This window comes from Oncorhynchus kisutch, linkage group LG29 (assembly GCF_002021735.2).
Source record: "Oncorhynchus kisutch isolate 150728-3 linkage group LG29, Okis_V2, whole genome shotgun sequence".
NCBI classification, from domain to species: Eukaryota; Metazoa; Chordata; class Actinopteri; order Salmoniformes; family Salmonidae; genus Oncorhynchus; species Oncorhynchus kisutch.
The window spans coordinates 12271645-12293995 of record NC_034202.2 but is presented as its reverse complement, the minus strand read 5'-3'; the positions used below and the strand labels follow the sequence as shown (position 1 = coordinate 12293995).

The 22351-nt window shown below is 45.1% G+C and overlaps 1 protein-coding gene across 2 annotated transcripts in view; it reads right to left on the bottom strand.

The window, feature by feature from the left end:
* LOC109873567 (collagen alpha-1(XI) chain) overlaps nucleotides 1-22351 on the bottom strand; it is a 127866-nt gene that overhangs the window by 71212 nt on the left and 34303 nt on the right. For both annotated transcript variants that reach the window (XM_031809600.1, XM_031809601.1), the window contains exons 2-4: nucleotides 19592-19759; nucleotides 6499-6712; nucleotides 4882-5044 (exon numbers count right to left, since the gene is read on the bottom strand). In XM_031809600.1, the coding sequence (XP_031665460.1) occupies nucleotides 4882-5044; nucleotides 6499-6712; nucleotides 19592-19759 (545 nt within the window). The remainder of the gene's footprint in view (nucleotides 1-4881; nucleotides 5045-6498; nucleotides 6713-19591; nucleotides 19760-22351) is intronic.

Below are 22351 nucleotides of genomic sequence, written 5' to 3'. Positions count from 1 at the left end.
ACATCAGTGGAGAGAGAAGAGAACTCCTCATTCTTTCCAGGTCCTGGACCAAAAACCCGTCCCATTCTTACCTATAGTGGCTAGCCCTCTCTTTCTCCACCTCGGTCTCTCTTGACCTCTGTATCCTGGTCTCGCTCCCCTTTTCTATGTCTCTGTATTCATTCTCTTAGTCTATATTGCCCTTTTTCTGGAGTATCAACATGTTACTTATTGCCAAAATAGACAGTTGTTGAGAGAGTAAACGGTTCCCCATTAGTTCTGACTGAACTTTCAAAGTATAACTTCCAAATGAGAAAATCCCTAAATCACCATCAGACACAGACAAATTCAATTTGTGTCTGCCAACATAGTCCTGTGCCAGAGGCAATGGATACCCAGAGATTGCCCCATCCATCCATCCACCCCTCTCTCCCTCAGTCTCTCTCTCTTCCTCTGCCCACATCTTTTCCTCCCTCTTCTGTCCTCTCCTTCTTTCTGCCCCCCCCCAACCCTTTCTCTCTTTCCTCACTGTTATCTCCCCCTCTCTCAACGTCCCTCCCTCCCTCCTTCCTCCCTTACCTCACTACCTGTCTCTGTCCCAGTCCCGTAGAGAAGACAGAGAGCTTACAGGCTGGATCACATCTGTCCTGTCTGTATTGGCTCTCTCTCTCTCGCTCCTCTGTGGCCACAGCCATTCATTTCACATAATGTTGTTTCCTGTCTACCTGCCTGGCTGCCAGGGGATGGGCCTTATTATCCCAGGTTTATCTTGGCACAGACAATGGGAAACGACAGCGTTTAAGATCAGGGGACACGGTCTGCCAACGCCCTCTAAGAGGGTCTCTTTCTCTCTCACGCACACAGACACACAAGTGCACTCAAACGCATACAGACACATAAATACACACACATACACAAACATGCATAAAACAGACACACGCACGTGCACACGCAAAATATACAAATGAATTCTGGTGAATTACTCTTCCTGCAGAGCGAATGATAATTGCATAAAGGTTGAATAAATATAACACGGCCACGACTACAGTACTCTATAACTATATAGCCAGATACTGCATCACACTGGCGCTGTAAACGATGTCCTGCAATGTCATCGTAAACAGTACAACTAGCAAACCCATAGTACTACTAGCAAAGAAAAACGTCAAATGTGTTTTCCCTTGTTTTCCTGCTCGCCCACCTCTAAGCCGTAGGCTCTGGCAGCCCATCAGACTCTAAGTCAAGTAAGGGAACAGGGAGTGTTGGAGAGAAAGGGGAGAGAGCGGTAAGCACCATATACTCTATAACTATGCAATGACTCTATAGCTAGATACTGTATCACATTGGCGTTGTAAATGATGCCATGCAGTATCCTCGTAAGCGGTACTACTAGCAAACCCATACACTCACAGAAATGCCACAGTCACACACGGTACGGTACTTAAACATAATATAAGCACCCGCTCTCAAACCACAACATGTCAATGTCAACAACCTAACCACGAACCTCTCCAACATAGCTGCCACTTTACAGCGGTATGTACAGAGCAGGCTCCGCCTCCTTGGGAAGCCTCACAGGCAGACAACAACATTATTGTTCATAATAATTCCTCTATTCACACACCGCAGGTAGGGGTTAGATAGAGACTCTCTCGTCGCTCTTTCTGGCTCTCTTTTTATTTCCACCTCTTTCTCTTTCTCTCTCTCTCTCTCTTTTTGATGTTTTATAGCTTCTCTCTCACGGTAAATAGATCTATTTCTAAATCCCTAGCATCAGAAATCGTGACAGAAGCCTATTTCGGGAAACTTTCTGGCGATATTCAAGGAAATGCTGAGAGCCAGACTTCTCTTTTTTACGTTTTTATATTCCAATCCAACTCCCTCCCCTCTGTCCGATCCCCCCCCCACATCTCTCTCAACTCTCCCTTTCTCTCTGTCTTTTTTTCTCCGTGCCTCCTTACAAGATTGCTTTTACATTTGAGTCATTTAGCAGACGCTCTTATCCAGAGCGTTCATTTTAAAATAGCTCGGTGAGACAGCCGTAGTAAGAACATTTTAAGAACATTTCTATTCAAGATGTTGAACTGGAAATGTTCAGGAATCTGACCAATTGAATTAAATGGCTCTGCCACTGAAATCAAATGTGTTTTCCTTTGTTTTCCTGCTCACCCACCTCTAAGCTGTAGCCTCAGGCAGTCCATCAGACTCAAGTCAAGTAAGGGAACAGGGAGTGTGGGAGAGAAAGGGGAGAGAGAATAAGTCAAGGAGAGAAAGGGGAGAGAGAATAAGTCAAGGAGAGAAAGGGGAGAGGGGTAAGCATCATTTGGAAACTATGTGGCATATTTTCCATTTTCTGTGAGTGCTAGAAGCCTGTGCCGTCTCCGAACTGGTCTGGCAGACACACAGCATCGGGAGGGAAAGTTTGAAACATCTTTCACAAAATGTCCGCCTGTTCTGTTACCAAGTTAACGGTCAGGCTGTTGTTGTGGGTTTGGGTTGTTTGGGTTGCTGGATGTAATATGTGTATAGGCTCCTATAGGCTCTAACAAGAAGGAATTACAAAGCCCAGGAGCTGGCGCACACACACACACACACACACACACACGTTCTCTCTGTCTAAAAACAGACCAGGCTAAGGGGGTGCGTGCTGGGTCTTTGTGACTTTACGACCCAGTTTTAATGTTACATGCACAAGTACAGCGAAATGCCTTTCTCGTCAGCTCTAACCCCAACAATGCAGTAATAAATAACAATGTAATACAACAAAAATAACAAGGTAGAACAAAAACACACAAAATAAGAAAGAAGAAGAGCACGATCAAGTAGGTCAGCATACTATATACAAGGTCAGTTCCAGCACCATATTTACAATGTGCAGGGATACTGGATTGATAGAGGTAGATATGTATAGGGGGTAAGTGATACAGTATCGAGCTATAGAGTCATTACATAGTTATAGAGCACTACTGTCACGAGTCATTTCTGTTTGAGCTTCTGCTTGTCAACAGGAAGAAGGAGTACGGATGAATGATCTGATTTGACAAATGGCAGACAGGGGGAGGGCCTTGTATACTTGCTTGTGGATAGAATAACAGTAGTCTAGGACTTTATCGCTCCTGGTGGCGATGGAGACGTGTTGATGGAAGTTGGGCATCACGTGTCAAAATGACGCGGGATTAACATCTCCGGCAACCAGAAAAGCAGCCTCTGGATGTATGTTTTCCTGCTTGGTTATAGCCTCGTACAAGTTTGTTAAGTGCCAGCTTGTTATTTTTCTTGTCCTGAGATGGAATGTACACAACAGTCAAGATAACAGTTGAAAAGCAGTTGAAAAGCAGTTGAAAACCATAGACCGCAGGTTAACAAAAAGCATACACCAAAACTATTATCCCTATATAACTACTCATCAATCAAATACGTGAAGTATCTTTGGACTATATGAAGTGGATCTTAGAAGTTGTTTACCGAGGCAGCCCAATCTGTATCTTTTGCACAATTATTGGACTAAAATCTGATCTGATTGGTCAAAAGACCAATTAGTGGAAAAACAGATCAGAATTGGGCAGTAAGTGTAAACACAGACTATAAAGTGCATCCTTCAATCCCAGATGAGCTGTTTTATGCCACATCCTCTTATGCCTCGTTCCATGCCAAGCCCAGGGGAATCCAGAAGGAGTGACTTCGTAGTTGTCCTCCAGAGAGAGCAGTGGAGGTCAGAGGTGAGTTGGAACAGCATCAGTCCCGTCGGTCAGAGCTCCCGAGTGGGGCAGCGGTCTAATGCACTGCGTCTCAGTGCTAGAGGCGTCACGACAAACCCTGGTTTGATACCGGGCTGTATCACAACCAACCGTGATCAGGAGTCCCATAGGGCAGCACACAATTCGTCCGGGTTACTGGAGGGTCTGGACGGGGTAGGCTGACATTGTAAAATAAGAATTTGTTCTTAACTGGCTTGCCTAGTTAAATAAAGGTTAAATAAGTAAATAAAATAGAAAGTCAGACTGTGTTTAATTATTATGGAGCGCTTCGCCCCTAATCCTCTTTATACAAGCACATGGATTAACCAAGCACTGTGACAGTAGAAAGACTGTGGGGTGCGTGTTTGATTTCAATTTGGAAGGGTGTGTGTGTGTGTTTGTGTGCATTTTTTTTCGTCCTTTTCACGGGCCTTAGTTTCAGAAATAACAAAAGCACTGCTGACATTAGCAATAAGCAACCGTTGGATCCCTTCCTTCGCCACTTCTTTACAAATGAACAATCAAATGTTCAAAAAGAACACTCCACTTCATTTTTATCTCTCTCCCATCACCTTACTCCATCTCTGGCAATAGCAGCAGTGTTTCATACTGTGATTCTTGTTAGGTCTCTCCAGCTTTGATAACCCCAGGGTCTGGCTGTCACTTATCTCCAAATCTTCAACCTCTCTCTCATCTCCAACCACAAAGCATAGCTTAAAGAACGAGGGAAGGAGGAAGGGAAGAAGAGGGGAGGTGAACCAAATCTCCACTATCTGACTGTTAATGCCTCCCTTAGTGTACACAAAGATGTGGCAGTGAGTTTAGATGGAGAGAAATGAAGAGAGAGAGATAGAGAGAAGGGGGGGGCAGTTGCTCAGACTACATACACAGCTATACACAGCTGTGTAGTTCCAGACAGGTGTTCACAGCAACACTGCACATAATACCTCATCTATATCTTCACAATAATAACACAATCCAGAATGAAACTTCAGACTAAAAACCTCCTAGCATTTCAACTGGCAGAGATGACGATCTCCAACTGGCAGAGATGCAGATCTCCTCACGCCTACTTAAGGCTTATAGATCACAAATCAATCAATATCCCCGTCAATCAATAGGACTAAGGTGAAGGGCCATTTGGAGAAGATAGCATAAGGCCTACCTCAAAGACTTCTTCATCGAGTATTCTAGTTCCGAAGACCACAATTCCTTTGGTGTCGATGATGGGGTGTGGGCTCCTGGACAGTTTCTGCGTGGTCTTCTTTTTACAGTCCAGGATGATGGTGATGCTCTGTTTGTGAACACTGATGGCCACTCGGTGCCACCTGGGAAGAGGGACAGAAGGTTAGCTCTCTCTCGCTCTCTTTCTCTCTCTCTCTCTCTCACGTTTGACTACAGTTCTACCTACTTTGAGATGGACAAAGGTTGGTTGACTCACACACACCCGTTGCACTACGATACAGTTGCTGGCTGTAGGACTTGTGATATGCTGATATTATAACCATACAGAGGTATAAGGACGTTTTGGTCAAGGATATGGATGGGTTTAATGCCTACACATCCGAGGCCACTGAGGCACCCAACGCTCAGATACTGTTCATCTGAGGAGGTTGTGTTTTATTCCTAATCCAAACCACCTAGGTTGACCGGCTAGATAATAAATGACGTGTGACACAGACAGACAGCAGACCAGGATAATAAACACGTGTGACCGAGCACCTGCACACAACTAAATCCCCACAAAGGTTCAACCGCCAGACTCGTCAAAGCCAGGCCGACACACACCTGCGCTCTGATTACAGAGAAGCAAGCAAGCAGCTAAACTGAGAGCACATCACATTTGTTTGTTACAGTGGTCCTCTGTAGCTCTGTTGGTAGAGCATGGCGCTTGCAACGCCAGGATTGTGGGTTCAATTCCAGGGACCGACTGTATGTAAAAATGTATGCACACGTGACTGTGAGTCGCTTTGGATAACAGTGTCTGCTAAATGGTGTGAATCTTACTATTATATCATATAATAACAGGGGCTAGTGTGATATAATCCAGCTGTCTCAAGTTGGCTGGATGTCCTTTGGCTGGTGGCCATTCTTGATACACACAGAAAACTGTTGAGCGTGGAAAAACCAAGCAGCGTTGCAGTTCTTGACACAAACCGGTGCGCCTGGCACCTACTACCATAACCCCGTTCAAAGGCACGTCAATCTTTTGTCTTGCCCATTCACCCTCTGAAAGCTACACATACAGTACACAATACATGACTCAAATGTCTAGAGGCTTCATCTACACTTATTGAAGTGGATTTAATAAGTGACATCAATAAGGGATTATAAGGGATTATAGCTTCCAGCTGGATTCATAATGTTTTGTACACTCAGTGTATGTGTACACGAACACTCAAATGTGATTGGATTTGCTTTAGGCACAGTAATAAAGTATGCAGCAGGCCTACTATGGTTTCTTTTATTGTATGGTATGGTATCAGACAAGGTTTCCTGCTGTTGGCCAGGTTGAGTCCTCTGAAGAGGGGATAGTTTGACTATGAAGTACTATAGTGTACTATGTAATGATATCAGTATACTATCTAATGACATAGTATTACTATGTGTGGAATGAGGTGAGCCTACTTTCCGTCGGCTAGGTTGTGTCCTACGAAGGGGGTGGGGGGGGGGGGGGGGGGGGTACTTTCATATAGAGTGCTAAAGAGTACAGTAGAACTTTAGGGTATTATATGTCAAAATATTAGACAGGTGAACATACTAATACTGATGTAATACGTACTTTCCGTCAGCCAGGTTGAGTCCTCTGAAGAGAGGGTAGTCCTCTGGGCTGGGTTTGCCTGTGTGGTCCTCATACAGGAAGACAGGGGAGCGTCCCACCTCTACCCCCAGCTGCTGGATGCCCTGCTCGTTATACACAGACAAGAGGAAGGACTGGGAGCCCTTCTTAGGCTTCACCGTAGCCAGGATGGAGAAGTCCTCAGGGAACACGTCAGCTGGGGAGGGGGGGAGAGAGAGAGAGAGAGAGAGAGAGAGGGAGGGAGTGAGTGAGAGAGAGAGAGAGGGAGAGAGGGAGGGAGGGAGAGAGGGAGCGCGAGAGGGAGGTTATAATACACCAGTTCGTGTAACATGCTGAAAATGGAGAGACAGAGGACCACACATCTACCTGGGTTTCATGAAAAGCCTTGTTTTCAAGAGAGCAACACTAAGTCAAATCCAAATGTACAGTCCATCAATAAAATGGTGTGCTGCACTGAAACTGTACTATCGTAAACCTTCAAAGGCACACAGTCCAGAAATGGTAATGTACTGAACCAGACAGAGGAAACAGGGGAGGATGATGAACACGGGACAGAGGAGACGACAAAGTCTGGGACAGAGGAGACCGGGGAGACGTCGTAACAACGTCTTGGAGAGTCTAAAGCAAACAAGAGCTCTCTCCAACCCTCCACTACTGCCCAGAGTACTGAACAGATACACCACAGAGATGGGAGGGATGGAGAGAGAGAGAGAGAGAGAGAGAGAGGAGAGAGAGAGAGAGAGAGAGAGAGAGAGAGAGAGAGAGAGAGAGAGAGAGAGAGAGAGAGAGAGAGAGAGAGAGAGAGAGAGAGAGAGAGAGAGAGAGAGAGAGAGAGAGAGAGAGAGAGGGACAGGAAGGAATACACGGTAATGAGAAGAGCATGTGGTCCCTGGGTGGCTGTCGAAAACACTTTCCCACTTTCCCAAACCCCTCTCCTCCTCTCCAAGACCTGATCCATACACCAGACATAGCGACTGAGACGGGGCGCAAGAGGGACTAAAGGAGTACTTACAGTACAACAAAACACATGGGATAAACAAAAGTGAAAAAAAGGGGAGGGGGGACTCTCACCCTCTTGAGGAGCACCCGCCTCCCACTTACCTTCATCCCTCCCTCCATCACCACATCTGCACGCCTAGTTTAACCTCTCCCTCCATTTTGTGAACGCCAGCCACATCTGTGAGACATATGGCCCGAGAGCAAGGCCTTGTGGGACAATCTCAGCCCACCAACAAGGGGGAGGAGGGCCTTGCTTGCTTGCTTGCTTGCTGTGTCACCGCTCATCGCTCCCACGACTAGAGAGCTGCTTTTGTTTGAAGGGGAAATGAGAGAAGCAGCCTGCATGATTAACCATCATGACTGAATGAAGTCTTAGCATGTCAGTTGTTTTAGCAGAGTGGGTTTCTAACTACAAAAGCAGAATCTGAGATTGGAGCGACATTTAAGGAGTACTACTAAACTAGCATATTTTTTGGGGGGGGGATATATTTGGTCATTTAGACTGAGGCTGAGGTTAGTAAATTCTGCAGTTGAGAAGTAAAATAGTCCTATAGAGTTGGACACATCTCTCCATTTATTTTCTAAGCTGACACTTTAAGGAACTCCAGACTAATTGCTCCTAGTCTGGGAAGGGAAGATCTTTCCAGAACATTTGGACCAGACAGTAAAAGAGAAGCTAGAACCGGGGCTGTGGTTGCTGTGGTTTTGTAGCACCTCACAGGCCCTAACCCCCTCCCCTAGTAATGGAACCCAGGCTGTGGTCACCGTGGAAACTCAGCATTAAAGCGTCTCTGAGACAGACAGCCAATCAGAGGGCTTCGGAGGATAAGGCGCCGTGACTTCGGAGCAGTGGGTAGGTTCTGGAGCCTGAGGTTAGGAAGGAGCAGAAAGTCACTGGAGAGAGAGAGAGAGAGAGAGAGAGAGAGAGAGAGAGAGAAAGGGGGGGGGGGGAGAGGAAAGAGAGGAGTGGAAGGAGCTCTAGTCACTGATGGAAAAGTCTGGTTCTCATCATTTTCTCTTTTCTCCACTTTCTCTCTCTCCTTGTTGTCTGTCAATCTCTCTCGTTCGAGCTCTATCTGTTTCTCTTCCTCCCTCAGTAAAGACAGAAAGACAGGCGTATAATATCTTCATGCGGTGTCCACGCGTCTTGGCGGTGCATTCCAGAGGAATTCTCTTGGGCTCAGAGGGAGAGTTCGCAGCGGCCGCTTGAGTTTGAGTGGCAGACGCTTTGAGAGCCAAGCAGAGCAGAGCACGACACGAGAAGAAGAAGAGAGATAGGCAGGTGAGAGCAGGCTACAGTAAGAGTTGCCAACTTGCCACTGGTGCAATCCTGTACCACTTAGCTCAGCTGCAGGGAACTAGAAGAGAGGGGAGGAGGAAGAGAGCAGCACAGGGTGCGGCAACATCGGGAGCGCTCGCTCATGAGCGGAACGATGAGACGTCCATTGATATACTTCAGCAGACGCTCTTATCCAGAGCGACTTACAGGAGTGCCTTGCTCAACGGCACACAGACAGATGTTTTAACCGGTAGGCTACATGCCGCGCAGAGTGACAGAAATAGTTTTAGGGTGACAAAAAGAGATGAGAAAGAGAAAGGGGGAGACAGAGAGAATGTAGAAGGCTGGGTTGACTCATTCCTTATTAACACAAAAACACAGAATTCTTTATTTTCCGAAAGGGCACTGTTACACGACGGGGGCTGCAGTCACTGCAGTTGGATCTCAGCTCTGCTGTGTTTATGAACCGTCTCCTCTCCTCCTTAACTCTAGGGACCTTTCACCCGGCTGTTACCGTGGGGACTGACATGGCTTCAGAGCACTTTCACCATGAGAGGGATCCAACTAGCGGCAGGAGGAGGAGAGGAAAAGGAGGAAGGAAAGTGGAGGAGACAGAGAAAGGGAGAACATTTTCATATGTCCGAGCCAATTCTCCTGTCTCTCTTTGGCTGTTAATAGACATGGTTATTACAGGCTCCTGTGTTCAGGAGGAACGTCCTCCTTCCTGACCCCCTGACGCCCACACTGGGCCACCATGGGACTGGATGACCCCTACTGCAGACTGTACACATAGGTGTGTGTGTGTGTCTGTTTAACTGTCCTTCTGGGTACCAGACATTTTGCCGGTCACCACAAGGAAAAATTATATTTTTGGCTTAGGGGTTAGGTTTAGGGTTAGGAGTTACAGTTAGGTTTAGGAGTTAGGGTTAGGGGTTACAGTTAGGAGTTAGGGTTAGGTATAGATTTAGGGTTAGGGGTTAAGGTTAAGGTTAGGCTTAGGGTTAAGGTTAGGGTTAATGGTTAGGTTAAGGTTCAGGTTAGGGTTAGATTTAGGGTTGAGGGAAAATAGGATTTAGGATGGGAATCAATTCTTTGGTCCACACAAGGATGGCAATACAAAACTGTGTGTGTGCGCGTGTGTGTGAGAAAGAGAGAAAGAGAAAAAGAGGGAGAGACTAGAACTACTGGCAATGATTTACTATAAAGCAAATGATTGGTTCCCAAATGCTGTCTAAAATTGGGTATTTTTCCACACCATGAGGATAACTGGTGCCAGGCCTCTCAGTAAGTGTGTGTGACAGAATGTGTGTGTGAACGTGTCTGAGAGAGAGGAGGGTGGTGGTGGGAATGGTAAAAGTAGCAGCAGCCGCAGTACTGGAGCCGGTGGCAAACAGGCTGGTTTACCCTGGCAGCGCCACCTACCTACAGCGTCAGACAGGAAAAATCTGGAAAAGTCTGGGAATGCCAGACCTCAAAGACAAAGGCTCTCTGAGATTACTCCCTGACCCCCCTCCCCAAACAGCAAATCAGATGACTCCCAGACACCCCTACCAGCCAATCAGGCGCTGTGGATGACTTACATCCTGTTTCAGCATACAATCAGTGTGATGGGTAATTAGTAAAGTAAATGTATAAGTAACAGTAAAATGTCAGTAAAATAACATTACATTTGAGCAATTCCTCCACTTAGGACAGTTTAATTGGTGCATGATTATAATTAGGCCATACTGGCACAGATCAGCTGGATAAGTGCTGTAGCTAATAGCTGTGTTCAGTAGTTACTGGTTAAAGAGGGGAGATCAGTTTGGTTTGCCACTGTGTCTCCGGTTTCGCTGTGCTGGCATACCTCTGTGTTTAACTCCACACATCTGCTCTGCACTCATTCCCCTTTCCATCTCAGTTTTTTCACCCTTCCCCCAAACCGTACGGCACTTCTAAAAAAACACTCAAAGCTCAGACCCAGGGGGCGGAATGAGGGAGCCTGGGCAGTGATTAGCTCTGCCAGCTGTCAGTTAGTGTGCTCTGCGTCCAGGTAGGTCAGCTTGTAAAAGTGAGATAATGAGTCTACCTTTCAGCACTGGCTTCATAAGACCCCTCTTCAACATGAAACGAGCAACACTACACATGGATTGACTAAGGGAATGTACATAATCGAAGAGGATGATGATGATGTGTGTGTGTGTGTGTGTGTGTGTGTGTGTGTGTGTGTGTGTGTGTGTGTGTGTGTGTGTGTGTGTGTGTGTGTGTGTGTGTGTGTGTGTGTGTGTGTGTGTGTGTGTGTGTGTGTGTGTGTGTGTGTGTGTGTGTGTGTGTGTGTGTGTGTGTGTGTGAGAAAGAGAGAGAGAGAGAGAGAGAGAGAGAGAGAGAGGAGGAGAAGGAGGTAGGTAGGTAGGTAGGTGGGTCCAGTTGAAAGATTAGACGGTAACGAGCAGCAAGTCACCTCTAAAAAGCAAAGGTAGAACATCCGTATTAATCAATCGGACTCTCGTCAGACAGACAGACAGAAAGACTGACATCAGTGTTGCGGAATGATGACGTGGCTTTCCTCAGCTTGTCCATGAGCCATTGCATCTTCTCTTTAAGCCGAACGGATATCACTGCTTTCTCTTTGGGTGTGGGGGCCACTCATTGTTTCTCCTCCAAACCGGGGAGTGTGAGTAGTGAAGAAGGTAGGAAGAAGAAGAGAAAGAGGAGAGGGAAGAATTGAGAGGAGACCACCCAGCTACTACAGCCCCGACCATGTGCAGGGATCCCAAGACATAGCCAGCCACTGTGCGATAAATGTCACTGTGTGGGAGTGGTGGTTGGACTACATCACTCTTTCCTTACAGTTTGTAGCCCACTGATGTTGCCAATTGCTCACCCTGGCTAACCCTACTGAGTGTGAGAGAGAGACACCTACAGATAGGGTTGCAAAGGGAGGGTATATTAGGGGAGAGTGGGGTAAGTTGAGCCACCCTTGTTTCTAGGGAAACCATACACAAAATGTATCATTTGACCAAATATTTAGGTAGAGGTCATCATTTAATGGAGTCTGTGAAGAAAGAAACCACATGGAAACAGTGGTAAGCAAGTTAGATTAAAAAAAACGTATTTTCACCAATAAATTAATTTATTGTGTTAGATGTTTGTATCTAAACCAAAGCAGATCATTTAAAAATGGTTCTATGCATCAGTTGGGGACTCTATAAGCTTCACTATGAGGGCATAAAACTAGCATGAAAGTGCATCCTTGTAGCTGTGTGGGATAATATAGTGAAAATGTTGGCCTTGGGGTAAGTTTAACCAATGTCCATGGGGTAAATTGAGACAATGGTTGGAACAATGGCAAGTTCAAGTTACGCAAATGTAAGTGTTTCGCTGGGATCAATGCCTTATTGCTGGGGTATGAGGATGACAACAGGGCGCTGCCTATGTTCAAAGTGTTTTAAAAAGTACAAAGTGTTTGTTAGGTATTAAGCCTGTGTTTACACGATGCTTAAATGATTAAAACACACAAAAAAAGCTACTGTGATTGTGTTGAATTGTGTTTGGGAAATAAAGACGAACGTGGTATTAAAAAGGGAGTGGTAATATTTCATTCAGTACAGAAATGTGTAGGCGGCTTAACTTACCCTGTCCAGCCGCTCAACTTACCCAATGCCCCGGGGTAAGTCGTGCGAAGAGACCACTTTTTTTTGGGGCAAACCATGTTTTCAAAACTGTAATGTTCACATGAATTCAAAATGGCCATAGATGACCTTTGAATCACCAAAATGCTGAAGAATCCAGGAACGTTCTGGAAAATGACTGGTAGTCTGACCAGTAGAGGTATGTACATGTTGAGAAAGCCAACTGTCCTGCTGGTCTGTTCTTTCAGACTATTTACAATCCCCCCGATGAGAAGATGGGAAATCGCCACAGTACAGAAGCTCTCTGTTTCAGCCTCTCCGACTGCTAATAATTAATCACTTATTCCACGTGTTTACTTAATTATAGCATGTCTACACTCGTTATTTTCCAGCTCACAGCTCACCCTCGTAAAATGTGGGTATGAGACAACATGTTCCCTAATCAAAAGGTGTTGTTGATTACATGATTTGGATGATCTGTAATGATCAGTCAGCATGAGCACGGGTGTTTGGGGACGTTGCAGGATGTCACAGTCACAATAAATCAGGCTTAGAGCCAAAGTCAAAGCTTAGTAGTATAAAGAGAAGGAACTGGACCAAATGATGTCATTCCTGCCTTCTGGAAGATATTAGCTCTCTCTCTCTCATATATATATATATATATATATATACACACACACAGTTGAAGTCAGAAGTTTACATACACCTGAGCCAAATACATTTAAACTCAGTTTTTCACTATTTCTGACTAGTAAAATGTAGGTCAGTTAGGATCACCACTTTAGTTGAAGAATGTGAAATGTCAGAATAATAATAATAATAGATTTATTTCAACTTTTATTTCTTTCATCACATTCCCAGTGGGTCAGAAGTTTACATACACTCAATTAGTATTTTGTAGCATTGCCTTTCAATTGTTTGACTTCAATCAAACATTTTGGGTAACCTTCCACAAGCTTCCCACAATAAGTTGGGTGAATTTTGGCACATTCCTCCTAACAGAGCTGATGTAACTGAGTCAGGTTTGTAGGCCTCCTACTCGCACACGCTTTTTCAGTTCTGCCCACAAATTTTCAATAGAATTGAGGTCAGGGCTTGTGATGGCCACTCCAATACCTTGACTTTGTTGTCCTTAAGCCATTTTGCCACAACTTTGGAAGTATGCTTGGGGTCATTGTCCATTTGGAAGACCCATTTGCGAACAAGCTTTAACTTCCTGACTTATGTCTTGAGATGCTGCTTCAATATATCCACATAATTTTTCTACCTCATGATGCCATCTATGTGCCATCTCTTTTGTGAAGTGCACCAGTCCCTCCTGCAACAAAGCAGGAGGGACCTCCAAACATAACGATGGTCATTATGGCCAAAAGGTTATATTTTTGTTTCATCAGACCAGAGGACATTTCTCCAAAAAGTACGATCTTTGTCCCCATGTGCAGTGGCAAACTATAGTCTGGCTTTTTTTATGGCGGTTTTAGAGCAGTGGCTTCTTCCTTGCTGAGCAGCTTTTCAGGTTATACTGATATAGGACTCGTTTTACTGTGAATATAGATACTTTTGTACCGGTTTCCTCCAGCATCTTCACAAGGTCATTTGCTCTTGTTCTGGGATTGATATGCACTTTTCACACCAAAGTACGTTCATCTCTAGGAGACAGAACGCGTCTTCTTCCTGTGCGGTATGACGGCTGCGTGGTCCCATGGTGTTTATACTTGCGTACTATTGTTTGTACAGATGAATGTGGTACCTTCAGGCGTTTGGAAATTGCTCCCAAGGATGAACCAGACTACAGGTCTACCATTTCTTCTGAGGTCTTGACTGGTTTCTTTTGATTTTCCCATGTCATGCAAAGAGGCACTGAATTTGAAGGCATTTCTTGAAAAACATCCACAGGTACACCTCCAATTGACTCAAATTATGTCAATTAGCCCATCAGAAGCTTCTAAAGCCATGACATTAAGCTGTTTAAATGCCCAGTCAACTTAGTGTACATAACCTTCTGACCCACTTGAACTGTGATACAGTGAATTATAACTGAAATAATCTGTCTGTAAACAATTGTTGGAAAAATTACCTGTGTCATGCACGAAGTAGATGTCCTAACCGACTTGCCAAAACTATAGTTTGTTTACAATAAATTTGTGGAGTGGTTGAAAAATGAGTTTTAATGACTCCTACTCCTATGACTCCTACACCTAAGTGTATGTAAACTTCCGACTTCAACTGTATATATATATATATATATATATATATATATATATATATATAAATCAAATCAAATTTTATTGGTCACATATACATGGTTAGCAGATGTTAGTGTGAGTGTAGCGAAATGCTTGTGCTTCTAGTTCCGACAATGCAGTAATATCTAACAAGTAATCTAACAAATTCACAACGACTACGTTATACACACAAATGTAAAGGATGAGTAAGAATATGTACATACAAATAGGCAAGATGCAGTAGATGGTATAGAACAGTATATACATATGAGATGAGTGATGTAGGATATGTAAACATTAAATAAAGTGCCATTATTTAAGGTGACTAGTGATACCTTTATTAAGTAAATTCATTAAAGTGGCCAGAGATTATTTGAGTCTGTATGTTGACAGCAGCCTCTCTATGTTAGTGATGGCTGTTTAACAGTCTGATGGCCTTCAGATAGAAGCTGTTTTTCAGTCTCTCGACCCCAGCTTTGATGCACCTGTACTGACCTCGCCTTCTGGGTGATAGCGGGGTGAACAGGAAGTGGCTCGGGTGGTTGTTGTCCTTGATGATCTTTTTGGCCTTCCTGTGACATCGGGTGGTGTAGGTGTCCTGGAGGGCAGGTAGTTTGCCCACGGTGATGCGTTGTGCAGACCTCACTACCCTCTGGAGAGCCTAGCGGTTGAGGGGGGTGCAGTTGCCATACCAGGTGGTGATACAGCCCGACAAGCGAAATTTCTTCAGCCTCCTGAGGTTGAAGAGGTGCTGTTGCACCTTCTTCACCACGCTGTCTGTGTGGGTGAACCATTTCAGTTTGTCCGTGATGTGTACGCCGAGGAACTTAAACTTTCCACCTTCTCCACTACTGTCCCGTCGATGTGGAATGCTCCCTCTGCTATTTCCTGAAGTTCACAAACATCCCTTTTGCTTTGTTGATGTTGAGTGAGAGGTTATTTTCCTGACACCACACTCCGACGGAACTCACCTCCTCCCTGTAGGCCGTCTCGTCGTTGTTGGTAATCAAGCCTACCACTGTAGTGTCGTCTGCAAACTTGATAATTGAGTTGGAGACGTGCATGGCCATACAGTCATGGATGAACAGGGAGTACAGGAGAGGGCTAAGAATGCACCCTTGTGGGGCCCCAGTATTGAGGATCAGCGGGCGGAGATGTTGTTTCCTACCTTCACCACCTGGTGGCGGCTCATCAAAAAGTCCAGGAACCAGTTGCACAGGGCGGGGTCGAGACCCAGGGCCTGAGCTTAATGACGAGTTTGGAGGGTACCACTGCACTTTCCATTTCTTAAATTTCTGGAATCTTAAAAGTATTTTTTTATATATTTTATTTTCCCCCCTTTTTTGTGGTATCCAATTGTGTTTAGTATTTACTATTATTGTCTCATCGCTACAACTCCTGTACGGGCTTGGGAGAGACGAAGGTCAAAAGCCATGCGTCCTCCGAAACACAACCCAACCAAGACGCACTGCTTCTTAACACAGCGCGACTCCAACACGGAAGCCAGCCGCACCAATGTGTCGGAGGAAACACGGTAGCACCTGGCTACCTTGGATAGCGCGCCCTGCACCCGGCCCACCACAGGAGTCGCTGGTGCGCGATGAGACAAGGATATCCCTACCGGCCAAGCCCTCCCTAACCCGGACGACGTTAGGCCAATTGTGCTTCGTCCCATGGACCTCCCGGTCACGGCCGGCTGCGACAGAGCAGAGTCTCTGGTGGCATAGCTTGCGCTGCGATGCAGTGCCGTAGACCACTGCGCCACCTGGGATTCTGGAATGTATTTTTCAAAGGTTCTACTATGCTTCCGATGTTGTTCCGTAAACGCAACGCGCAACAATTTTACTGAGTTACAGTTCATATAAGGGTTAGGTTTGTGGTTGGTCCTTCCTAGAGTGTTGCTTGAGACTATTTCATTAGGCTGTAAGTAAACAGAAGAGAAGCCCAAGTTTAAGCTTTTAGCCTCTATATTGATGTCAAAGTCAACAGAACTTGTTTGGAGAGCATTGTGTCTGAACTCAGCTCTGGATTAAGCCTTTAAGAAAACCCTTGATGTGGATCAAACATCCGCTTGGCCAAGCCTCCTCAAGGCCTCTTCTAGGCCGCTCAAAGAAATGCTGTGATCAGGGAGACATTCTTCACACACTTGGCTGTCAACCAACTGGATTTTCAGTCAATTTAACTCGCAAGAATGGGATTTGAGGATTTTCTCTCTCTGCCCCCTACTGCCGAATCCGATCCCCCTCTCCCACACACACACTTGTTTAGAGCTTGCAAGAAGCTCACTTTACTGTACTTGTGCATGTGACATTAAAAACGTTTTCCAACTCTTTCAGTCGACCACTTGAAATGCTTGGGAATTTTCAATAACACATTCCAGAAAAATTGGTCTTCTGAGAAATTGGGCTTCTGGGCTTCTGTCTGGGTGACACTGTTTGACAACTTTCATAAATAAATAAATATGCCGGCCTAACCCAGAATGCAATAGGAAGAGATGTTGGCTAGCTAGCACATCTCTCTGAGCGACAGTAACCAGGATGCACCAGAGTGAGAGAAAGAAAATATAAAACAGACTAAAAGAAAGTACAAAGTAATGAAAAAGCAGCAGAGAGAGAGAGAGAGAGAGAGAGAGAGAGAGAGAGAGAGAGAGAGAGAGAGAGAGAGAGAGACACAGAGAAAGAGAGAGAGAGAGAGAGAGAGAGAGAGAGAGAGAGAGAGAGAGAGAGAGAGAGAGAGAGAGAGAGAGAGAGAGAGAGAGGGTATAAGACAAAGAGAAAAAAAGAGGGGAGAAAGAGAGGGAGAAAGCAAGGATAGAGAAAGAGAGGGCTGCTGTGGACCACAGAACAGTAAGCCAGAGCCACGTCAGCACAATAGAAGGGAAGGAAGAGTGGAACCCGCTCCTCCCTCCCCTCTGTCCATCCCCCTCTGCCTCTCTCTCCATCCCGCCACCCCTTCCAGACCTAGGCATTTTTACTGGAGTATGATTCCCACTGAATATGAGCTTGAGGTTTCCAAAATGGAAGAATTAGTATGCCTCTATGATGGTCTGCCCCTCTCTTCTTTTTTTTCCCATTTTCTTCTTTCCTTTTTTCGTGTGTCTGAATTAGAAACAGAACGAGCTCCATCTTTATTCAATGCAGATGTGCACAGATGGAACAGACGTGAGGAAGATTGTAAAGAAAAATCGAGAGAGAGAGAGAGAGAGAGAGAGAGAGAGAGAGAGTCTGCGTGTGTTATGACCTGAGGAGGCTGGTGGGAGGAGCTACAGGAGGCTGGTGGGAGGAGCTACAGGAGGTCGGGTTCATTGTAATGGCTGGAATGGCATAAAAGGAATGAAGTTAAACATGTGGTTTCCAGACGTTTGATGTGTTTGATACCGTTCCATTTATTCCATTTCAGCCATTACAATAAGTCCCCCCCCCCCACCACCACCAGCCTCCTCTGGTTCTGAGGTATGGTGTTATACAGAGCTGATCTTGGCCGTTGGAGTAGAAATATCAGCCACTCAACAATAGTCATAATCATTTCACTGTACTTGCGCACGTGACATTAAAACTTGAGACTTGTAAGGCCAACAGGCTTGAAAAAACCACAACCTGACAGGTCTATAGAGTTTGGCTAAAGTTCAATCCAAACACTCCACCAGAGCTGAGGCTTACTGAAGTGAATTATGGCGCATGAAGCACAGAGGGATCGTGGGAGAGGTGGCGGTGAGAGACTGTGAGAGACTTGAAACACGCATGGCGTGCGTGTTTCAAGTTGAAAGTTTTAATGTCGCACGCACAAGTACAGGGAAATGCCTTTCTTGCCAGCTCTAACCCCAACATTGCAGTGAATAATAACAATGTATTACTCAAAAAAAGCACAAGAGAAATACGAAGAAAAAATACACAACAAAGTAAGTAAGTAAGTAAGCTTACTATATACAGAAAATATGTGTTTCTGAAAAGCAAAGAATATTGCAATTCCGAGAGTCCCGTTGGTAGCGAATCCGCGATCGGAGGTCATCCATCTTATTATTAAGTGTCCACAAGGGGCCAGTAGAATGGAGGGAAGAGGTGGCCAGTTTTCCCTTCGCCTTAATCTCAACAGGATCCCCCCCCTCTCTTGCCTCCGTAACGCCAGCGTTTCCTCTTGGGAAGCCCGAAAAATTGGGTTGGAATTACAGAGAGCCCTGGGCAGATGAGTCGAAGTAGAAGCCCGAATTGGGGTAATAAACTGGCGATCTGATGTTCAAGAGTTCTTGGCAGTTGGAAGAAATAATAGCTGATACGTTACCTGAAAATAGACTCAAATTAAACGACACAATAATCACAAGACAGCAAAGTTAGGTCGGAGCTTGCATAACAGTGGCCATCCAGTACGGCGCCATCTTATCTATGTGTGTGTGGGGTCTATGAGTGTGTCGGGGTCTATAGCGGTAGGTGAGTCTTCACATTTGGCCCACCCAATCTGCAGTGCTGTACACTATCATGTCATCATGACGCAACGGCCAATAAAACGGGTAGCTAGTTGGAAGGGGAACAGGTGGGAGGAAAAGAGACAGGTCTTTTGGGGGTCTTACTGCAGTCAGGGACTCCCCAGCCAGGTTAGGACATTACACCAGTGTTTTACAGTAGTTTTTATTTAATTTTTTATTATTGACTAGGACCGAGTTCATCTGAGTCAACGCCCAAAGGTAGGGAAGAGGCCATGAGCAGCCAATAGGAACAGACTTAGTAGAGGAGAGGCCACGAGCAGCCAATAGGAACAAACTTAGCTAGGTAGTATCTTTGGCATCCCACTAACAAGCATGAGATGATATTTCAGTGAACAAGGTCATCTGTACATTGGGGTAGTAGAGGGACGGGACGATCGGAGGGGATAGTGAGGAAGACATGAAAGAAAGGAACAGGTATCATTTCAGTTCAAAGGTCAAAGGAGATCAACCAATTAGTGAATGGTCATGGTCAGGTACTTACCAGGGTACAGTTGTTTGGTGGGGGCGCTGAGCTGGGCTTCTTTGGATACTCTGTAGGCCACATCGGCTCCTTTTGTTGACTTCCTATGCGCGCAGAAACCTGTCGTTTTTGTAACGCCGTCAGGTAAACTGGGAAAATCTAAAATCTTCAAGAGGTCCGCTGGCTCCACTACAGAGGGAAAGAGGGAGAGACAGATTGTAGGTTGGACTCACATAAAGACACTCATTTCAAATTCAGACTCACATCTCTCAATAATCACAATAAAGTATACCACAGCACAAATCCATGCCACCCACAGAGTTAAAAGCCCCCCACAACAGGAGAGACTGTCAGTATCCATTCCAAGTAAACCAATTATTCAGGCTGTAGACAGCTAAACAGATCCTCCTTTCACTAGCCATTAGCTGGTACCTGCTTAAAGTATAGTAGGTGCACTCCAGACCCCTTCTTTCTATCCAGTCCCCTCTGTGTGTCCTACACTCTAACCACAGATCTAGGATCAGATTCATGTGCCCAATTTCCAAATCTTAACCATTAGGGGGTTTAAAAAATCCGTACTTGAATAAGGGATAAAGGCAACTTCTATGCCAATTGTGTGGATGCAATGACGCACTAGAGCCATGACAGAGTCCATCTCTCCATCCATTCATCCACCACACACTAAAGCTCCAGCTGTCTCCCGCTTCCTTCCCAAAAACATGCAATTAGCACACTCTCAGGCAGGGCCTTGGGGTTTCCTCCGGAGCACTGCAGGGGTAGTAAAGGTGCAGGAGCAGGAGCAGCACGGTTGTGTCAGGACAGGGTGTGACATTTTGGTTGAACCCGTGACCTTACGCATGCTGGCCAAAATAACCCCAACAAGCCAAGAACAAACAGCTGTGTCGGACAGATGCTACACTGTAAGAAATTACTTAATAAAATGAAGGCAACACATTTACACAACGTCATTGAGTAAATGTGATGTCCTATTGAGTAAAAAAAAACTTGAACAAGTCGTTTGAATTTACACAAATAAAGTCCAGGGAATTAATACTAGCCATAAAATTTCGAGATAATATGATTCAATATGAGTTGAAGTTAAACAATTATTTAGTAAACCCAAAATATAAGTGTTCCACAAACGTTTCATGTTAAACATTGTGCAATGTATTTGACCATTCCCAATTTGAACCCACTTTGTTGAGCACAGTGCCCAGTCCACCAGCAGTAACGGGGTCAAACAGCAAGCGCTACAGGGTGTTGCATTTGCCTCTGTCATTAAGAATAGTGGCGGTGGGAAGGGGTCGTCTCATCATTGAACATCAATGTGCTTGACGAGTTCGATAGCCTTTTGTCATGAGCCATTAAACCTCTTGGTTACAACAAGCTGCTTAATACGAATATAGAAATCGACTTTTCTTTCTTCAAACATGCATACAAACGTTATGTAAAATAATCATAAAGTAAGAAATGGTTGAATTACCCACAATCATTTAAAAACGAAGCCACATGGCAAGTTGTTGCAAGAACTTAAAATGATTAAGTACAGAGAAATCGGATCAAATGTTTAGTAAATGAAATCACTTCAAATACTTCCTTAAATATTTTGGTAGAATGAAATGAACAAATATTTAGTTTACAGCGTACTGAAGCTGCAATGGTCTCTGCCTCAAGGCTGCTGCCCAGAGCATGGAACATAGGCCCAGTACTACTCAGAGCAGAGTCACACTGAAGGTCTGGAGACAGGAGAAGGGATGGGCCCATAAAGGGACCACATCGGGTCTAAGTGAGGGGTGCAGGGTGGTCAATACAAAATGGAGGTGATTTGAAGGTAGTAAAACAATAGAAGGAACCCTTCATTGCAAGGTTTTAAGAACCAAAACAAAGACAAAAGCACGCATTCTCTGGCGCTGTGTTTGCATTATTGTGTTCTGATGAACCCACTCCAGCAAGGCTGAGAAAAGCTCTCTTCAAATATTCACGCACACACACACACACAGGTAAAAACAGGGAGGATCGGGTGTCCGGTCAGACAGGACCACAGACACTTAATCAGTCTGTTCAGAGCGGAGTTTTCAATAGCCCCGACCATCTGAGAGAGGATGGAAAGAATGGAGGGAGGGAGCTCCACAACAGACTCCAGCTGGAGGTCATTACACAGGGCTCTCACATGCAGTACAGATCAATCAAAATAAACTACTCCAGCTCTTAACAAAATTCCAGATTCAAACAGACTACAGATACACATGACCATCGATCACCGTCACCCTCCACAGCTGTAGGGGGAATCATTTCCTTCATAACTTCCACATCCTCTACCGCCGATGATATCATTGCATCACTGTCAGCTAGCTCCAGAAAGCTTTGAAAATGTGAGCTCTTACAATATCTGAATCTGGACAGGAATCTGACCCATATCACACGCAGCACGAACAATCATCCCACACGCATACATGTAAACACACCCAACGACACTCACGGTAGATCAAAACGCAGACTGATACATACGGTATAAACACAGAAGGAGAGAGAGAGAGAGAGAGAGAGAGAGAGAGAGCTCTTTCATATGGGTGTGTGCTGATCACGAAGAGTAAAATAAGTGGGAATGGAGTCAGATGAAAGAATGCGAACTATGTGGTGATACCCTATCCAACTCTCTCCCTATCCAACTCTCTCTCGCTCTCTCTTTCTCTCCTGCCGTCTCTCAATTCAATTTAAATTCAAGGGGCTTTATTGGCATGGGAAACATATGGTTACATTGCCAAAGCAAGTGAAATAGAT